This window comes from Erpetoichthys calabaricus, chromosome 17 (genome assembly GCF_900747795.2).
Source record: "Erpetoichthys calabaricus chromosome 17, fErpCal1.3, whole genome shotgun sequence".
In the NCBI taxonomy this organism is placed as follows: Eukaryota; Metazoa; Chordata; class Cladistia; order Polypteriformes; family Polypteridae; genus Erpetoichthys; species Erpetoichthys calabaricus.
In genome coordinates, this window is record NC_041410.2 from 97,955,087 (window position 1) to 97,976,798 (window position 21,712).

Genomic DNA, 21,712 nt, shown 5'->3' on the forward strand with positions numbered 1-21,712 from the left:
TGGCACCTCTGGACTGTGTTGACGTGCGGCTTCTTGTTTGCATAGTGAAGCCTTAACTTAGTTGATGCAGCACCGAATGGCTTTGCTGATGTACTCCCAAGTCATGATACCCATTGACAGTGACGTGTGATGGTTTTTAAGACAGTGACGTGTGAGGGGTCAGAAATCACGTGCACTCAGAAGTGGTTTTTGCTCTTGTTCTTTTACAGACCATAATCTGACAGAATTCCATACATCTTTTAATTACATTGTGCTCTGTGGAGGGCCAAATCCTAGCAACATCTATTGGCAAACTGATGAGCTTTGACTCATCCTTGTTAATGAAGGACCAGGCCTCTTTTGAAGGCTCCTTAAGAAAAGGGCAAGTGTTCCCGTGTCCCTCCGACTGCTATGTTTCTGACATTCCAACAGATGGCGCTTCACAAACATTTGTAGTAACGCAATAAAGCATCTGCTGCCTCAATTGGAACAGCAACACCTCACGCTCAGGTTCAAATCTCTGCAAAAGGACGAAGGTCCAAGTGTTTAGAGTCCTGTGAGACATGGACACTATCAGGTGATCTGAGACTGAGACCGGACTCCTTCATGTGTGTCAGAGGGTCCTTGGGTACCGCTGGTGTGACTTTGTGTTGTTCGCAGAGTCCCAAATGAGGCACATGACCTCCATAGTTACGGCACTGTGGCCATGTGGCACCATTACCCGAGGGTGATCCCCTTGAAGGATCGGCTGGACCAGGCCAAGGGGACCCCCACGTAACGCCTGGTTGCGGCAGATTAGAGGGTCATTTCCAGAAGGTGTGACCCGATTGCTTGTCTGCCCTTGCCAACTGGGATCCCGAGCTGTCCCAGTGCCTGCCCCCCCAAGATGACCTGCCTTCTTTCAGGCGGGAGCATCAGCCCGCCAGCTTCTTTGTCATGAACTGGACAGAGGACCCTAATCCTGCGTTTATTTTTGGTTCTTCACCTCAAGTTCATTGGTGGGACGGCTCTCATATGCTCCGCTATTCATTCCGCACCCCTTAAGGTTTACTCTGTGCCTGCACTGCATGAAAGGCGCTATACAAAAATCAACCGAATCGACTTGCACTGAGAGCTGGAGGCCGTGGCGACTAAGGTGGGCAAGTTGCCTAGCCCCCCCTCCCCAGGCACCTGGTTTACCGAGGCCCACACATGCAGTCAGGTGTTTCTCCTCATTTTATATGCATCTGTTTAGATTCTGGGGGGGGGGCAGGTGGGGGCGCTGCTACACGTCACTGAACCCTTTTAAACGTAACCAACCCATTCTTTAACTTGTATGAGAAAAGGCGTCCAGCAGCCCGACAGAACAACTCTGAATAATCTCAATAAACGGGGGACATCTGGAAAGCCACATGAACACGCAGACCTCTCCCTCCCCTCCGCCAGATCTTCTCTTCATCCTCTTGCTCCTCCGGGTTCACTTTCTTGGGGGGTTGTGACTCATCAGACAGCAAGACGGAAAAGAACAACAGGCTTCTACAAAAGGTAAATGAGCCTCACAGGAGGACACGCTTGTCGGAAGAGCGCCTGCTAATATCCACCTGAATCAACAAGGCAGACTCACCCACGAGAGGGCAAAATGAACCTCAGTGGACTCACCTGCTGGAGAAGACCCTTCTTTACTTAGCAAAGTCTGTGCAGAACAGTTATGTAGTGCCAGTTGTGCTCCTCATCAAAGGGAAATCAAAGTCGTCAATGTAGACCTTTGTAAAGTGGGTCGTAATAACAATGCATTGCATTTCTCACTCCAACAGATGGCACTTCACTAACATTTGTAGTTATAAAATGCATTTCGACAAATGTCTGTGATGCGTCACCTGTTGGAATGACAAATGCAATGCATGTGTCCCTGTTATGTCATTTGGTCTGGGATTCATAAAAGTAGAGTTATTGGTTGTGACGCACCATATGTTAGAATGATACATACATTTTATTGCTATGTTTGTGATGCACCATGTGTTAGAATGACAGAGACATAGCAATTACTACAAATGTCCACGATGCATCATCTATTTGAATGGCAAATGCAATGCATGTATCCCTGTTATATGTTATTAGGTGTGGGATTCGTAAAATCAGAGTTATTGGTTGTGACGCGCCATCTGTTAGAATGATACATACATTTTATTGCTATAAATGTTTGTGATGCACCATGTGTTAGAATGACAGCAACATAGCAATTACTACAAATGTCTGTGATGCGTCATCTGTTGGAATGATAAATGCAATGCATGTGTCTCTGCTATACGTCATTGGGTGTGGGATTCGTAAAACCAGAGTTATTGGTTGTGACGTGCCATCTGTTACAATGATATGTACATTTTATTGCTATAAATGTTTGTGATGCACCATGTGTTAGAATGACAGAGACATAGCAATTACTACAAATGTCCACGACATGTCATCTGTTTGAATGACAAATGCAATGCATGTGTCCCTGTTATATGTTATTAGGTATGGGATTCGTAAAATCAGAGTTATTGGTTGTGACGCGCCATCTGTTAGAATGATACATACATTTTATTGCTATAAATGTTTGTGATGCACCACGTGTTAGCAAGTACTACAAATGTCCACGATGCATCATCTGTTTGAATGACAAATGCAATGCATGTGTCCCTGTTATATGTTATTAGGTGTGGGATTCGTAAAATCAGTTATTGGTTGTGACGCACCATATGTTAGAATGATAAATGCAATGCATTTTATTACTATAAATGCTTGTGATGCACCAGATGTTAGAATGACAGAGACATGGCAATTGTACAGACACAAAGACTGACACTCAGACACTTATCCCTTTATTAAGGTGAACAGTGCTAGTTGTATGTGGCATCTGTTGGAATGAAAAATGCAGCTCTTTTTATTAATTCACACAACTTACAACTTGGAATGAGCAGGTTGATAATGTGGCCTTTGACTAAGTGGGTGGCTTGTGATGTCAGCAAGCAGATGGACACACAGATACACAGATATGTATCCTTTCATTAAGGTGGATACGAAATCAAGGAGCGCACACAGATATTTAAATAAATAAAGGTCAGCAGTTCCTTGGCTGGCCTGCGGGGGCAGGCTGTTTGAGCTCCATTAAGCCTCATCAGCTCATTGGCCCGCTTCCTGGAGCTTTGCGCCTTTCTCATGAATATTTTTATTTGACAGCGACTTTATTATTGTCTCCGAACTCCCTGGAGTGCAGGCGTCTCAGCAGGAAGTCCTCAACGCGCCAGCAAGCTCAGGTGCCTCCAATAGTGGGCGAGGTCCAAAACAAATGGCACCTGTTGGCAGAACGCAGCCCACCACCCGAGATAACGGGGTCATATCAGACTACCCACCTGCTAGTTAATCCAGTTTTACTTTATATGGTGCTTTTCATAATCATGTAGTGGTTTTCTTACGGAGCCAGCAATATGAACGACTGTAGCTACAACAACAACAACAACATTTATTTATATAGCACATTTTCATACAAAAAGTAGCTCAAAGTGCTTTACATAATGAAGAAAAGAAGAATAAAAGACAAATAAGAAATTAAAAAAAAAAGCTAGGAACGGCAAATAAGGGAAACGAGAGAGCAGATGACAGAGGCCATGACATGACGACTCAGAGATGTCACAAAATCAAGACGGTGCCAGGAAGGAGGCTGAGCAGTGGGTCGCTTTAAAATGTATTTATGAGAAATACGTAACGTGAGAGGGTCCACAAAGACCCAATGGCCGGGCCACCAAGGCAGTGCAGGAGGGGCTGGAGAGTTTCTTACGTCACACAGAGTTACACTGGAGCCACTTGGAGTTTGTGTGACACAACAGGCATGAAGACCCCACTTGGCACCGGGGGTCAGATGCATTTACTTTATTACTTGAACATCATTCTCTTGGTTTGCCGTCTTGTCACAAAACACAACACGTCTGCTAAAAAATAAACAACGTGACTTCATAAGCGTGTCACACTTTGGGGTCAGGAGAAAATTAACTCCCTTCTGCCCTTCCTGTGTGGACTGCTCTGTCCAGCTGTTGCTTATCTTTCTGTCTGACAAACGAAGCCCCTCACGTGTCCGAGACGTTTCTGTGGCCTCACACCAGGAAAGAAGACCAAAATGTGCAGTTCTGCTGGCCCAGTGGTCCGGACCCCGGTGGGATAAATGAAAAAACAATAAAGAAAAACTTGAGCACCTGCATGAGAGATGGGCTGTGAAGTAACAGAGGCAGATACACCTGTGCACCTTCGGGGGGCGCTGCCCACTAACCGATCTTTTATATATACTGTACCCCCAAAGACTGTCACAATCCTCCAGGAAAGACAGACACTCAGTAAGGCTGACAGAAAGATGGAGAGTTATGAGAGGCACAACATAATAGATACTTAGCTAGTTAGACATGAAAGGCAACTACATAAGAGATCATTATGACAGGCGCTATATAACACATACGGTACGTAGCTAGATAGTTTGATGGGCAAGGCACTATAAAATAGATCATCATGAATGGCACTATGGAACACATACATAGCCTGATACTTCAATATGGAAGGAACCACATAATAGACAATTATAAAAAGGCGCTATATAATAGATACAGAGCTAGATTGTTAGATGGGAAAGGCACGTAGCTAGATACAAAAAGCACCAAATACGACAGAGGAAGTGCAGTATATAATAGATGGAGAGACGTACGTAGATACAAAAGGCACTATATCATAGATAACTAAGTAGACGTGAAAGGTACTATACAACAATACATAGCTAGATAGTTAAATAGAAAACACTATATATATATATATATATATATATATATATATATAATATAGAGAAAAGGCACTACATAATAAATATATATATATTCATAAATGCAAAATTCATTATATAAGAGAAAGGCAGTATAAAGACTTAGACTTGAAAGGTACTATATAATGCATATATAGCTACATAGATATGAAATGCAATATACGTACTGTATTATAGAGAGAAAAGGCACTTAATAGATGAACAGATAGGTACACGTAGATATGAAAGGCACTATATCATAGATGAAGGGGTAGACAGGAAAGATGGTATAGAATAGATACATAGCTAGAAAGTTGTATATGAAAGGCACTATATTAAGGGATAGATAGATAGATAGATAGATAGATAGATAGATAGATAGATAGATAGATAGATAGATAGATAGAGAGCAATGTGATAGAGGTGAAAAGTTCACAACAATAAATAAAAATGAATGTAGGTATAGAATATAAATGAATTCCGACAAACGACCCAAATTATACAGCTTTTGCATAACATAGTTTGTCCGAACAAACAATAAAAATGTTTTCCAAAAACAAACATAATAAGATGTAAATTCCTACAATGTATATTTTATAAATCCAGGCTTGCGAACAAGTACTTCACCTCCGGAGTTCGGCACGCACATTTCACTTTAGACTGTAGAGTTTTCCACGGACGCGAGTCAGCTGGCTCGCCGTTACGTCGTTGCAGGCGGTCGGTTTTCCTCCCAAACGATGAGGTCACTTCTGCGCACTTCAGGCCTACTTGTGAGTGAGCGCGCGCAATTCATGTCGTCTTCGAAATTAAAAACTGCCCAGTTAAATTTTAGCAGGTCGGTGAATGACGTCTACACAGACCAATAGAATCCCGTCTTCTTAAGCCCGCCCAAATCGTTGACTGCCTTGCGTACTGGCTAATAGGAGGCAGCTTTACTAGATTGACAATGGCACTGGTCAATGCCGTAACGAGACGGCAGGCAGTGGGCGTGCCCCGGCTGCCAGAGCGGAGGTCGGGAGTCGGCTGACCGGACGGGAGAAGTTTGGATTCTGTCTGTGGAGTTTTTTCCCCAGCTTGTCTCCTGCGCGGTTATTGAACTGCTGCTCAGTTTTGCCGATTCGCGACGAACACATCCGTTTTGGAATCGGAAGGATTTTTACTTTCTTACTGTTGAATAAGAAAAGCCCAGCGGCAGCAATGGGGAACCGGGGGATGGAGGAGCTCATTCCCCTGATCAATAAACTGCAGGACGCGTTCAGTTCGATCGGACAGAGCTGCAACCTCGATTTGCCGCAGATCGCCGTGGTCGGAGGGCAGAGCGCCGGCAAGAGCTCCGTGTTGGAAAACTTCGTGGGCAGGTGAGTTGTTCTCCTCCACCGTCTGAACCGAAGCTGGGCTCGTGCTGAGTTGCTGGGTGCTTATTTGCCGTGGTGAAGAGGAGGAGGGGTGAAATTCTCGGAGGCCGCCTACGAGGTTTGCGCAGACCGAGAGGCGTTTTGACAGCCACGAAAAGAAGCCGCGGTGCGCTGGATCCACCCTGAACCGCCGGCAGGTCGTTACGCAAAATCCGTAAACGGGGAGAAGAGCGAGCGGCGGCTTGGTGTGGTGTAGAGAGGGAAAACAAAATACAGGAAGGATTAAAAGAGCTGCCGCGGCCGCTCGTACCGGGGTAAAGCCTCGTGTTCAACAAACGGAGTTCGAGTGGAAGAACCGCAACGCGGTAGCGCCAGGAAGGGGCTCAGGTGGGCAACCGGCTTGTCGGTGCCGTCTTTGTTACACCAGGAAGCCTCGTCACCTTCCAGGAAGTGGGGCCGAGAACGTCGACCTCACCTGTGGCAGCCCGCGCCGTGGAGTCGGGAGATGCGGGAGGTTCCGTTTCGGTCCATTCCGACGCCATTTAGCTTTCTGTTCAAATTGGTTTCCACACTTAAGAGGTGGAGTTGACACCACAGAAGGCAAAGGCAGATATGAAAGGCGCTATATTAAATTACAAGTGGGACACTGAAGAGGGCGCCAGTGAGCTTTCTGTAAGCTCCGTTGACATTCTAGACTCTGTGCCGGGTGCCCAGGCTGGCACTGCCGGTCGGCTTGGTAGCACTCATCATTTGAGATGCCAGTGAAAGCTGGCCACCTGCTAGGGTTTAACACCGAGGGAGTTAACGTCACAGATACAAGAGGCGTGAAAGGCACTATATGAAATTATAAGTAGAACACTTGAATTGTCACTTCGTTGTCATCGGTGGCAGCAGGATGAGCGTTTGAGTTGTCCTCCCAGTCATTGGGTGCTCAGCCTGTGCCCACACTTGAAGTGCCGTCAATTGCTGCCCACCGCCTGAGATTTGACAGAGAGGGAATCTGCATCACTGATACCAAAGGCTAGATATAAAAGGCGCTATATTGTATTACAAGTTGGCATTGATGGCAGTGGGATGAGTGCTTAGGGGGCTCAGAGTTCTTGAGTGGGTTGCCAGGTATCCAGGCTGTGCCCACGCTGGCACTGCAGGTTGGACTGATTGCAGTTTTCATTTGAGGTTCCATCAGATGTAGGCCACCATCTGGGAGGTGACACCTTTGCAGGGACTGGCCTGTTCCCCATGATTTCCCATAAGGCATCGGGCATGTGCCGTGTCGTCCAGCAGGAGCCATTTGGTCATTTATAGCGTCTTTCAAAGCACACTTCCTTATGAAGTGCCTTACAAAGTGTCAGATTGAAAGCAGATGCAAAGAAGCTGGCACAAGAACATTTTACACAAAGGGTGCCAATAAAAGACTTGGATGGCACATGGGTAGAGATGGGGCATATGCCTTGGGGTTGCCAGTTCTTATTTCAAAAGGGGCCTTTTAATTTTCGTATACTGGGGCTCAGTTGGTACTGTTACTGAAGTGGCAGAAATCTGTCAGGATGCCTGTAACATCTGCAGAGTGTGTCTTTTTATAGCGCCTTTCACAGCGCACTCGCTCATAAGTGTCAGACTGAAAAGTGAATCCTGCACGCCGAGCAGCAATAAGAAAGCACTGTGGACGGGGCAGTAGCAGATGGTGGGCATGATGCCATCATCAGCCAGCGGTTGGTGCGAAAAAGCAGGAATATAACATAGCAGGAGCACTTGTAGAAAATACAAGCGGGGGGGTTTGGGGGGCGTCAGTTGTCGCCTGGCCTGTCCTGATGACCCTTTGAATTGTCATCTTCTGCTTCCTGGGTGGGGTGTCCTTTGGGGTGTGGCACAATTCTTCATCGCCACAGCCTCATCCTCATCATCCTCGTTGCCTTCTTAATTATGAGTCCATCCAGTCGCTTCTTCATTTAAGGGTCATAAAGAGCTGGTGCCCAGTGCTGGCCTTGGCATGGGACCCAGTTAATCACAAGGCACATACATGATTGCCCAGCGCCAGCCGCGTGTGTCGGGAGGAGAGCTGGAGTAGCAGGGACAAAACGGCACACACAGAGAGAACAAGTGGCTTCTACACAGACGGTGCCCAGGCTGGCATTTGTATCCGGGACTCTGGAGCCATGTGGCAGAAGTTGGCATCTCTTCCTGACATTAGTTTTTCCAGTCTGCTTAAACACTGGCACTTTTCAGCCATGTTTTTATATAGTGCCTTTCACAAAACATTTTACAGAACGGGTGCCAGGCAAAAGAAATTGGATAGCATATGGGTAGAGATGGGGCATTTGCTTCAGGTTTGTGTGCTTTCCTTATTTCTAAAGGGCTCAGTTGACACCATATAATTAAAGTGTCAGAAAGTGGTCAAATATCCGTAACGTATGCCAAGTGAGGCAGATGAAACCCCTGGAGGGCAGCGGGGTGACCTGAGTTTGTTTGATAAGATTGGTGGCTGCCCATCTGTTGGAACAGGACAGAACCAAACGGGTAAAAAATAAATAAATAAGCAAACAAACAAACAAACACATCCACTCTTTCATTATTAGGGCTGTAGGAATGCTCATTGCCCAACCTGGCAGCACAGGGCACAAGGCAGAAGCAAAGCCGGGACACCAGATGCCCAATTTAAAGTCCCCTACTTAAATTTTGAATGGCTGAGGAAAACTTTATATAAAAAAAAATAAAATCAAGGAAAGCCCCCACATTGACATTCGGGGTCCACACAGAAGGTGAATGGTCAGGGAAGTGGGCCTGTGAGGCAGAAGCGCCGACAACTGGGCCAACTGGGAAAATCCCCTGCCATAGTCTCCATCCACTTGTTTAGAATTGTGAAGGGCTAGTGTGGGCATTGAGAGTGGGTGCAAGGTAGATACCCACCCTGGAGGGGGCACCAGTCTATCATTCTGGTTAGACCATTTGAAAGTTGGGTGCAAGGTAGATACCCACCCTGGAAGGGGCACCAGTCTATCATTCTGGTTAGACCATTTGAAAGTTGGGTGCAAGGTAGATACCCACCCTGGAGGGGGCACCAGTCTATCATTCTAGTTAGACCATTTGAAAGTTGAGTGCAAAGTAGATACCCATCCCAGCAAGATACCCACCCTGAAGTGAGTGCCAATCCCCCATTTTTCCTGGTGCCAGTTGAGTTTTAGTTCCATTAAATGAGCCCACATAGGCCTTGAAGTGCCAGCTCGTGTCCCCAGTGACCGGGTGTGGTTAGTGAGACCTCCTCTCCCCCCATACCCACACACACACACACACGTTGTCACTGGTCACTTGTCTCCCTGGAGGTGACCTGTGCGTGTGTGTGCGCTCTCCTCCTACCCGGCCACTCTGCTGATTCCCAAGCTGGTTTAACCAGAAGCTTCACCCCCACCTTTCATGTGTCGGCCATCCAGTTTCAGGTCATGTGACGATGCCATTGTCCTGTTCCTCTTTTGTTTTTATTTTTTATTTTTTGTTCTTTTTAAAAACCAGGAAGCACTTTGTTCCCAAACACTTGATTGTTCAAGTCGGGTCTGCGCCAAGACTACATTGTCTGGTCACTCGGTGAGCTGCTCCCCGCAGTGAACGACGTCACAAAAATGGACTTTGATTGGCCGAGCTGCAATCTGAAGAAAAAAGAACTGGACTTGGCAGTTTACAAGAGCGTGTAAATGATAAAGCTTTATATAGCGCCTTTCACAGTGACTCCTGTCGCAGTACCTCAGTTTATGAGATAACACGTCCAGCTGTTCATATAGCGCCTTTCACAACGACAAGCATCTTTATATAGCGCCTTACACAGTGTCACTCATAGTACTCAGCTGATGAGAAGTTTTGCCACTCTTAGCCCAGTAGTCGGCCCCCTTTGAGTTGTGCTTCTCACACTGGGTATACTTTCATTTGCTATTATGCCCAGTAAAGCAGAGCCCCCCCCCCCCCTTGAGCCCCCCACACACAGACACAGCTGAGTGCTGATCAAAGCTTACTTCATTGTGAGGCCTTTGAACACGTGAAGGTGGGACGGCTGCAGCAGGGCCAAGCACAGAGTGACGAGGCTGCCCACCACCCCAGATAATGCCGATGACATTAACACAGAAGTAAAGAAGTACAAGTGTAGCGGGCATCTACTGGATTGGCATGGTAGTCAAAGAAAGCCCATCATAGAGATGAAGTGGGCACCTCACCCTGCTTTTTGAAATTCCTTTCCATACACAGGTAGTGGCCGTCTGCTGCTAGATGTGACCCTGCCCACCCCCCAAGGATGCCCCCTGCTTTTGCTTGCCTGGTGCTTTATTTGTAGCTGGGCGCGGCTTCTGCCTCCAGGTGCCATCGGCCTGCCGTGCGGTTTGTTATGCAAATATCTGCCCATTTAACTTTTCTGGTACTCTAATTTGCAAAGCCCGGGGCGGGGGATTGGGAACATGGACTTCAGCGAGTGACATCAGTGAGTGCCAGCTTGTGGTTACTGTGCTGATGTGTCATTTAGAAAATAAGGATGTTTGAATTTGAGGCACTTCTGTTCTTTCTCATCTGTGGCATAGTGTGGCACACTAGTTGCCCCTGGCACTGGCCTTCCGTTAGCCCGTCCACACTGGCTTGGCTTTGCAGGAGTTTTATTAACTTTTAATTAATTATAACTTGAAACGTCATGAGGGAGAAAAGAGCAACGCACACTGGTGGTCCAAATTAGGGGGACAGCTGGAGGGGCAACAACAAGGCAGGACCCTACCTGTCCATTGTAGAGCCCGCTTACCCCCTCTTCAATTCAAACAGAGGGTTTAAAGTCAGTTCTGCTTTGGTCTCGACCCTGGATGGACCACCTGTGAGACCCAATGCCACTCGCACACACACCCCTGCATTCTCCTAAGTGACCCACACAAACACGGGGAGGACCTGCAGAACTTCATACAGGAACCCTGGAGGTGGGGGTCCGTGAGGCACCAGTGCTGAGCAGGTTACCCTCGCCCTGGCACACACACATACATGGCAAGGGCTTGATGCCAGTGGAGAGGATGAGGTCTCAAGCGTGGGGGTGACGGTTGTTTTTTTTTTTTTTGTCCAGATTGTGCCCAAGTGCCAAGGTGTGGTGGGTTTTCATGACTGAGTGGGCCTGTCCAGTTTTGTGCTTGGCATTGTGACATTTTTACACTTGCCGTTGTCTTCTGTTTGGTGACATCATGAAGACCTGACACTCTGAAACCCCTCTCTTCTTCATCTTCTTCTTCCTCCTCCCTCGGGGTGGCACAGGTCAGCGATGTGAAGCCTCCCCTGCCCCCCACTGGTTGTTTCAAGTTGTGATGTCTAAGTGATGTGATGTCATGTTGTTGCTTGGAGGGTCCCGGCTTTACCAGGCGGGTTGCACTTTGCAGTGAGGCTCAAACTGGTGACTTGCTAGAAGGGTCTACAGCTCAGAAAATGGAGGAGACCCCTGAAAGGACACGTCATCTGCTGTCGCCACATGTCATGCTACCTGCATTGTGCAAGGAGTACTCGGGGGCATGTTCATGGAGTCTTGTGAGCCGGGTGGGGTCTGCCCTAGAGAAGCTCTGCTGTCGCCCACCGCTCTGCCTGCACGTGTTTTACGTGTCCGGACTGGTGGGCCGTCAGTCACCTTGGCTGCTTGTCGTGTTTTTGTTTTTACTGCTCACTTTGAGACATTCCTTTCGGTTTCAGATTACGCCCGCCCCACTTCGCAGATCACGTTCTCCCGCGCCCATCCCGCCCGCTGCCAGGTAACAATGCAGCTAAGGTTTGCTGTTGTTCAGGAATGTTGAAGATAAAGGGAGTTGGTCATGTGATGCGGGTGGGGTGGGGGGGGTGGCGGCGGCGGCGGCGGCTGTGGGTGAAAGACAAAACAGACGGGCGTCAGCAGCCATTGTGTTCCTGCTCTGCTCACGTGAGCCTGACGCTTGGGGAGGCTTAGAGTGGCCCACTTAGCGGGCATTTGGGAAGGCTGGGAAAAGTGGGCAGGACGCCAATGCAGTGAAGCCAGGCAGGGTGTTGAGTGTGGCGCTCGTGTTGGCTGCCTGTCTGTGCAGACTTGGGCAGGTCACCCTAGTGTCCCCTGAATACATCAGGTGAAGGTCTTCGCGCGCACACACACACACACACACACACACGTGCGCCATATGTGCAAAACCACATCCAAGGCTCCATGTCCAGGGGCTTCATGGCAGGGACTTCACACATAACAAACTTTTGAAAGTGGGTGAACCCACAAGACCCTCCATGACGTTGGGGACAAAGACCCCTTTGTCCTTGACTGCACCCAAAATCCCCCAGCTCCACTTATTTAAATTCCGACTTTGTGACACAAGTGCTCATTGCAGGCTTTGCAGACATTTTGGTCACATGACCCTTTGTCTTCATCGCCCCCCACCTCCATTTCAGGGCCTCATAATGTTTGGGACAGTAGGCATCACCGGTGTTTGTGACTCCTCAGGTGGTCTTCAGAAGACATCTCGGTTTGATTCTACCCTTTGAGGACCAGAACTGTGCCAGTGGAAGTCCTAGAAGCCATGAAGAGGCCGAAACTGAAGAATCAAAACCATTGGAGACGTCGAGTGGGACTGAAGCCAACTGTCTGGAAAGTCATGAAGAAGAAAGAAGGCACCGGTGGGCTCAGTAATCGCAAAGGGACTGGTGGGCCAAGGAAGACCTCCACTGCCGATGACAGAAGAATCCTCAGTATTAGTCAAGAAGAAGCCCCCGGATCAGTGACAGTCTTCAGGGGGCTGATGTGGACGTCTTGGAGACGATGACCCGCAAAAACACAGAGGCGGCCACACTGTGAGATGGAGACCCCAAATGCAGGACCGCCAGAGTACAGTTGGGGGGGAAGAGGACTTCAGGAAGCCTGCAGAATTCTGGGAAGAAGGTCATGTGGGCAGACGAGACAAAGGTGACCCTGCTGCATCAGAGTGAGGGGGTCTGCGGTCCAAAGGAGACCACCTTAGTCGGTTAAACATGGCGGTGCTGGGGGTGTGATGGCTGCCACACTTGATGTGACGATGAATTGTGAGGTGTGTAGAAACAGCGGATCTGCTCAACTTCCTGTCGATGCCCTCAAACTCAACGAGTTAAGACCCCCAAACACGCTGCTGAGGCCACACAGGATTTTATCAAAGTTAAAAAACGGAAAATTCTGGAAAGGCCAAGCCAGTCACCTGATTTCAGTCCAACTGAGCAGGCCTTCCATATGCTGAAGTGAAAACTTAAGGGGGGGGGGGAGATAAGCCCCCTGAATCCAGCAGGAGCTGAAGATGGCTATGTGAGCGGCTTGGCAGAGCATCACCAGCGGAGACCCTCAACACCTGGAGATGTCTGTGAGTCACAGTCATGGCGTGTGAGGGACACGTGACAGTCCTTGATGTGACAACGGTTTTAACTGAGCTGCCATTGCTGTGCCTCAAACATTATGGGGGGCCGTGTAGAACAAGTGTGATGTGACACTTTAATCACGACGTTCAAGTTTGATTTGTGACTTGTGGAGCAGAGTTGGGGGGGCAGGGGTCAAAGATGAAATGGGGTCTTTGTCCCAGATGTTCTGGTGGGCCTTGTGTAAGACGGACACAGATGTTGATGTTCCACACACTTTGTCATGTTGTCCATTTTTGTTTTAAATGGAGATGTTTGCCCCTCAGTGACAAAGTGAACACGTGGGCTACAAACTCATTAAAAACAGGCGGGCGCCGACCCACCGACTGCTCCATAGGCGAACATCGAGGATTTGAACTTAACAGGGCACCAATGTAGTGGTCTGAAAAGACAAGGGAAGTGTGGCATGCCTGGTGATGAATTCTCGTCAGCGGTTTGGTGACCCGGGCTGGTACCCCTGCCACCTGAGTCTGACAAAGCCTGGAGTAGGACTTGTGCTCCACACTCTCTCAGATGTGGTCTCACATTGCAGATGTTTCACAGAGTAGAGAGTCCGCTGCGAAGGGTGGGTGGTCATCGCCCACCACCACCACCACCACCACCTGCTTGTATCTGACTTGGCGGGTCATAGCGACCTGAACAGGGATGAGGGGCTGAATCAGACAAGCGGAGGGTCCATCTTTGGAGGGCATCGTCAGCCTGTGCCCTGATATGAGAGCCCATGAGACCAGATGGTAGTGTGGAGGAGTACAGGGAGAAGACCCAGCATCGGGCCTTGGGGTACCCTTGACTGGGTACATGGTAGGGGCTGCCCAAGTCGTAGGACTCAAAGCACCTGTGGGCAGTACCAGTGATGCCAGGCTCAGAGAGAGTGGTTGACCGTGTTGAAGGTGGAGGGGACACCTAGCAGGATGAGGACAGGTGACACATTGGTAGGTCTAGCCAGTCATGATGTGTTGACCGCAGTGAGCTGAGCTTTCTTGGTGTGATGGGCTACCAGATTGGCACCTACAGCCACTGTGGCCCACCAGGGCAGAAAACTTGAGAACCACCAAGACACACACACACACACACACATGCGCGCCCCCGGAGAACCGGTGACAGGAGAGCACTGGTGTGCAGAAAGGCTCCTCTGAATTAGGCCTGTGCCACTAGACACAGGTCACTGGCACCACACAATGATGTGCCCCCCTGTGTTTCTGAAATGCCAAGGGACGTAACTCCATATTGGTAAAATGAAATCCAAGCAGCTAGCACTTTAAAGATTCGGACTGAGCAGGGGTATAAAGACAAACACCATGACACCAAACAGCCCCCTAGGGGTCTCTGACGCTACTCTGATGGACCAGTCAGGACCAAAGCAGTGGTGCCCACACCCTGCCAGCTTTCCAAACAGTCTTTTTTTAGATGATGTCCCCCCCCCATGCCCGAGTGCTGATTGGTCAGGCTGTGTCCTTAGTCGGAGTTACACCTGCCTTGTGAGTGACCTTGGGGGCAAAAGTGTCTAAAGAAAAAAAAACACAAGGGGTCCCAGAAGATGGCAGTGACTTGTGCAGCTTGAACTCGTCGTGTAGTGTATGCCATGACGTCCTGCTGGCAGTATTAGCGAGCACAGATACGGGGGAGGGGGTGGCACAGCCTGCCCTTCGGAGATTAGTCTAGACGGCCAGGCGTTCCCAGGTTCCTTCTGACTCAGCACATGGCGTTGGGCACTTGGCACTGGAAACTCAACATATAGAAGAGGAAGGTGGCAGAAGCTGCCCAGTGCTGCATCCTCCAGTTTTCACATGCTTGCTTATTTTATGTTTATTTTTTCTTTTTTTATCATTTTTAGAGCGTGTTTGTCATTAGGGAGGTGGCATGGTGGCATAGTGCTTAGCCCTGCTGCCTGGCAGATTCAGCATCCTGTGTTCGGTTGATGAGCTTAGGCAAGATTAAAATTAAAAGGACAGCCACCAAAGTGGAGATTAGTTTGAGCCCTTGGGCATACACCCTGTGGCATGGTGGTGCTGGCATTGTGTTGTCTGTGTGGCACTCGCATGTGGTCTCTGTGCCCACTTGGCTTGTCTGGGTGCTTTAGTTTTCCTCCCAATTCCCAAAGGCTGGTGTTTTAGGTCAGCTGAAGATGGTGAGTGTCAGTGGGCACTGTGCCCAGTTCCTTGTGCTACCACTATAGGCTCCGCCCCTGGGCTGGCTCCTGCCTTGTTCTTAATGCTGCCAGGATAGGCTCCGCCCCCAACCTGAAGCTGCCCGTTTGAGAATTTCATGTTCTCATTTGCTTTCATTGGCATCTTCTTTGTCGTCTACACCCCGGGCTGACAGGACGTGCTGCGGGGGTCAAAGGGCGTGTGTGACATGCAGATCCGAGTGGGAAGACGTTATTATTGTGAGTGTTTGAGTGTCCAGGCCAGTTTTTATCATTGTGCCCGCCAGGGCGGGCGCCTCTTCATATTTGCGTTGCTTACGGGTGGCATCTTCAGGATGACATTTATAATTCATCCTGGAACTTGGCCTGCTGCCTGGAGCGGCCCTTTTTTTTTTTCTTTTCTCCTTTTTAATTATTGAAGGTTAATTAATAATGGAAAGAAGTGCGTGCTGGCGAGGAGGCGGGTGTGCCACTCTAACGAGGCCGGTGACAACTTGCGCAAGTGTCTGTGTGTGTGAGAGAGAAAGCACTCCAGTCAAGTAGGGTGTGTGTGTGTGTGTGTGTGTGTGTGTGTGTGTGTGTGTGTGTGTGAGTGAGTGAGTGAGAGCTCTTACACAGTAAGGGTGAGTGTGGGGGAGAGTGCTGATAAGTCTGACAGAGTGTGTGAGAGCCCACAAGAGCCTCTGTGTCAAGTAGGAAAGAGCTTTTGTTAAAGGTGTGTGTGTGTGTGTGTGTGTGTGTGTGTGTGTGTGTGTGTGTGCGCACATGAGAGCTACTCTGTGTTTACATGCACTTGGACGTGTTTGCACTTGTCTGAGTGTTTGTGTGTGTGCCTGAGTGAGCTTGTATTGCATGTGTGCGCATTCATATGGGGAAGATGAGTGTGTGTGGATGGCCGATGTACACGGTGTGTGTGTGTGTGTGTGTGTGTGTGTGTGAGAGAGAGAGAGAGTGTGTGAGTGTATAGTGTCATAGAGGACGCAGACTGGATTGCATTCTGGCTAGGATGAATGAATTCTTACTTGGCCGGGAAGCCATTATTAATGAACTCGCTGTGCTACCTAAGGAAGAATTTAGTGTTAATGTGTGCAGTGCACCATGCAGTGCCTAGGTCTCTGTTTTATGCCATTTGGTGTGGGATTCATAAAAGCAGTGTCAATATTTGTGATGCTCCATCTGCTGGAATGACAAATGCAATGCATTTTATTATTACAAATGTTTAGGAGGAGCCATCGGTTGGAATGAGAAATGTGTATGTCTCTGTTATGCCATTTGGTATGAGATTCGTAAAGCAGTGTTAATGTTTGTGACGAGCTATTTGTTTGAATGACAAATTCAATGAATTTAATTACTAAAAATGTTTGATACGCCATCTGTTAGAATGATATATGCTATGCATCTTAGTACTGTAAATGTTTGTGATGCACCATCTGTTGGAATGATAAATTCAATGCATTTTATTACTACAAATTTTTGTAAGGTGCCATCGGTTAGAATGAGAAATGCATATGTCTCTATTATATGCTGTTTGGTATGGGTTCATAAAGCACTGTTAATGTTTGTGATGCTTCATCTGTTGGAATGTTAAATGCTATGCATTTTATTGCCAAAAATGTTTCTGATGCGCCATCTGTTGGAATGAGAAGTGCAATGCATATGTCTGTGTTATATGCCATTTGGTATGGGATTTATAAAAGCAGTGTTAATTTTTGTGACGAACCATCTGTTGGAATGACAAATACAATGCATTTTATTACTGAAAATGTTTGTCACGTGCCATCTGTTGGAATGATAATTACAATACATTTTATTACTGAAAATGTTTGTGATGCACCATCCTTTGGAGTGAGAATTGCAATGAATATGTCTGTGCTGTATGCCATTTGGTATGGGATTCGTAGAAGCAGTGTTAATGTTTGTGACGCACCACCTGTTGGAGTGACAAATGAAATGCATTTTATTACTAAAAATGTGACGTGCCACCTTTTGGAATGACACAGACATAGTAACCAGAAGGACACACAGACAGACACTTATCTGTTTATTAAGGTGGACCGATGGAGAACAGCAGCTATCCAAGGCCATGTGCTCCCCCAGTAGTTTAGGAAGCAGCATCACCCTGGTGGATCTTCCACGTGCACACCTGCTGGGCTGCATGGGAGTTGTAGTTTCCAATGGGGAGCCACCAACAGGAGCTACAGGGAGGACAATTCCTCCTTTTAAGAAGGTTCCAGAAGTGTTTCCCAAGTCCTTTATCATGTCACCCAGGAAAACTTGTGGGTTCACCATAAAGGAAGCTGCTCCGCCTCACTCAGGGGAGTTAGAGTTGGGAGACGAGAAGGACAACACGTGTCAGTGTTAGGGGTGAAGGAAGAAAGAAGGAAAGGAATTGTGTGCTTGTGGGAAACTGAAGAAGACAACCGTCAGGAGGCGTTTGGTTTATTTGAAATAGTTTGTTTGAACCCGGGACTTTTATATTTCGGCTAATTGGGTCTGGGATTTGGGGTCGTAAGGTTTTCCGTCTCTCGTGTATGATTACAAAGTTGCTTGTGTGCATCAGAAAGCACAAGTGTAGTGACACGAGTGTGTGTGTTAACACGTGCCAGTCGGGCCGCTGCTGATGCTGCCAGCTCTTTTTAGTTTGATTTTGCATTTTCTATTTTCTATTTGCATATAGCCCCGCCCCCTTGGGAGCCAACCATCGAAATTTGAATAAATGCTAAGTGCTTTCCAAAGCCAAGATGGGCAGTGCAGACACCGCTAGGTCTTAAGGACCCCCAACCCCAAAGCCAATCTGTCTTGTTTGATCGAGTGGGTGACGTGACATTCGCGGTGCCGTGAGTTGGCTGCACCTATCTTGTTTGACTGAGTGGGTAACCTGTACAGGGTTCACTTGAAATTGGGAGTGTTTCGCTGGTACAGCCGCTGCCTGGCATCTCCGTGTGGTGGGCCGGGCTGCTCATTCCCTGAATATCGTGGGTGTCGCCAGCCTCTCATTCGACTCGTGCTCTTTATGGTTTGATTTCTCTGACCTCTAAACTTTACGTCTCCATGTCCACGTGGCGTCGGTGGCATAAACACATCACAACACTTTTGGTGCCAACTCACAGTCCAGTCCCCTTTGACTGACACTCCTGGCCCCGTCTGTAGAGGAAATACCGAAAGTGAAAGCTGAAACGTGATCCTTGGAATGGAATCCGATGACTGGGATGTTTAGGGGGGGCTGTGCAGAACAGGCTGGCACGCTGTTGAGTTTCGACTTCCTCGGGGCACCTGAGTCATGAGTCCTTAGCTGGGGGGGTTTGGCTCATTTGTCACCCCTGCTGAGCTTACTGCTGGCCTCTCCATTGAGTGCTCTGATTATTTATAGCGCCTTTCAGAGTTAATCAGTTTGAATGTGCTGTGCTCTCCAGTGTCCCCTAGTAGACAGCGTAAATGTGCTCGACGTGTCCCATGTCTGGATGTCTGCCCGTTGCGTTTAGCACCCAGCTCTCTGCACACAGCCAGTGTGTCTGCTTGTGGCGGTGACTAATGTTAGTGTGAATCAAGGACCGTGACAGAGCCCCCCTCGGGGCGGGGCGGCAGGGGCTGCCAGCCAGCTAATCCAAAGGTTATCCGAATTTGGATAGCAAATTGACGTGACAGGGAAGGAGGGGACGACTAGTCCTTGGTCACACTCTGGTGTCATTGGTGGCACGCGTGCTGATATCCCAACGGGTCTCCTCCACCTGCTTATCTTGACCCCCCACAGGTTGGAATTGTGGGGGTCAGATGATTAACACAAAAGGAAAGAGTCCGGCCCACCAGTCAGGGGGACGTTGTCTAATCTCGGTGACACACACGCACTGCCACACCCAGTGAACAGGAAGGCCTCGGCCAAGCAGCAGTCGTATATATATATTTATAATATAGTGCCTTTCACAGCAGAGGGGGCAGGATCAGCTGAGGTGCGGGGGGAGTGAAGCAGAGAGACCCACTGTAAGCGTCCAGTGGGATCAGGAGAGACCCCGTGACCTCAAGACCTTTTTTGTATAATGGCCAGGCCACAATTAGGGTTTGTGGACCCCTCAGGGTGTTGTAGAGCTTGAACTCCTTTTAAGAACGTCCACCCACCGGCCACTTTATTAGGTACACCCTGCTAGTACCCGGTCGGACCCCCTTTTGCCTTCAGATCTGCTGTAATTCTGTATGGCGTTGATTCAACGAGGTGCTGGAGACATTCTCAGGGATTGTGGTCCACGGTGACATGACGGCATCACGCTGCAGATTTGTGGTCTGCACATCCATGATGCCAATCTGCTGTTCCATCACATCCCAGAGGTGCTCTGCTGGACTGAGACCTGCTGACTGTGGAGGCCATTGGTGTCCAGTGAACGTCTTGTCACGTCTGAGCTGATCTGAGCTTTGTGACATGGCAGGACACCCTGCTGGAAGAAGCCATCCGAAGATGGCGGTCATAAAGGGATTGACGTGGTCAACAACAATACTCACGTAGGCTGTGGCATTTAAATGATGCCCATTTGGCACTAAGGGGTCCAAAGTGTGCCAAGAAAATCTCCCCCACACCATCACACTACGTCCAGCAGCCTGAAGTGCTGATAGGCAGGATGGATCTCTGCTTTCATGGTGTTGGCCCGACCACCAGAATGTCACAGCAGAACTTGAGACTCAGCAGACCAGGTGACATTTCCCCAGTTTTCTGTTGTTCAGTTTTGGTGACCCCCATGTGTGACTTGTGGCCCCAGTTGCCTGTTCCTAGCTGACAGGAGTGTCACTGGGGTGGTCCCCTGCTGCTGTAGCCCACCTCCTTCAAGGTTGAGCTGCTCTAATGTGTACCGTGTGCTTATTTGAGTTGCTGTTGCCTTTCTGTCAGCTCAGACCAGTCTGACCATCTCCTCTGACCGCTGGCATCAACAAGACATTTTCACCCACTGGTTGTTTTAGTTTCCATTTTTCGGAACCCTGGAGATGGTTTGAAAATCCCAGGAGTTTGTGAAATCCTCAGATTCCAACAGCCACACCACGTTGACAGTCGCTTCAATCCCCTTTCTTCTCCCTCATTCTGACGCTTGGTGTGAACTTCAGCAGGTGGTCCTGATGATGTCTGCAGGCCGGGAGTTGTGGAGTTGCTGCCATGTGATTGGCTGCTTGGATTATTTGTGTTACTGAGCCGTTGAACAGGTGTACCTAATGAAGTGGCCGCTCAGTGGATAGCATGAAGGTCCTAAATGAAGACTTGCACACACAGAGCTCACAGAGTTTTAGACTGTGGTGTGCAAAAGTAAATGACCCCTCTCAGTCTACAACTTGTGGCACCTCCTTCTGTGCCATCGCCTTCTGTCACAGTTGATTTCTCCAAATCCCACCCCACTCGTCTTTATAATGTGAACGGCGCCCTCTGTAAGTTCTGCCTCAGCATTTCTAAAGGATTCTAGTTGTAACTTTGGCTTGGCCATTCCGGGACACACAGCCTTCTCTTCCTAAGCCATTCTTCAGTGTTTGTGCTCGTCGTGTTTTTGAAGGGTCCGCTTTGTGCCCACCTCGAATGGCTTGATGTGCTTGTCTAGAATTCCTTTATTTCTCAGAATTTGTGATTCCCCTCGATAATGCTTGGAGGAAGGAATGCAGCCCCACCCACCCACCATGCTTGATCGGCCCATTAGGTGTGTGCCAGTAATTCTGTTTTGCACCAACCTGTCCACGGGGCAGAAGTCTTGTCCAGGTGGTCTCTGGTAAACGTTTCTGACAGAAGGGGCTTATTCCTGGTGACCCTCCTATAGATGGCAGTTTTATTTGTTGGTGGTCTTATTGTTGTTCTTTGCATGGCTGTGGGATTAAAGGTGGTGGTGCCTTCTCACAGGTTACTCGCTACAGGATTACTATCGACAAATAAAAAATAAAATCAATGAACATGTTGGCCTCTTTTTTTCTTTTTTTTTTATAACTTCATCAAATTTCAGTTTAATCCGTCAAAGCATTTTTGAGATTGTGGGGTATTTCGTTTTTTCAGCGTAGGGTGGGTTTGTACCCTTAAGTATTGAT

The 21,712-nt window shown here is 48.4% G+C and overlaps 1 protein-coding gene across 5 annotated transcripts in view; it reads left to right on the forward strand.

Moving 5' to 3' along the window:
- The first annotated feature begins 5,781 nt into the window (after positions 1 to 5,781).
- Positions 5,782 to 21,712, forward strand: part of dnm2a (dynamin 2a) — a 95,203-nt gene continuing 79,272 nt past the window's right edge. For 2 of the 5 annotated variants that reach the window (XM_051920535.1, XM_051920536.1), the window contains exon 1: positions 5,783 to 6,135. In XM_051920535.1, the coding sequence (XP_051776495.1) occupies positions 5,975 to 6,135 (161 nt within the window). In that variant the 5' untranslated portion in view covers positions 5,783 to 5,974. Of the gene's footprint in view, positions 6,136 to 21,712 lie in introns of all 5 variants that reach the window. The other 3 variants (XM_028823610.2, XM_028823611.2, XM_051920537.1) reach the window with 2 other exon arrangements.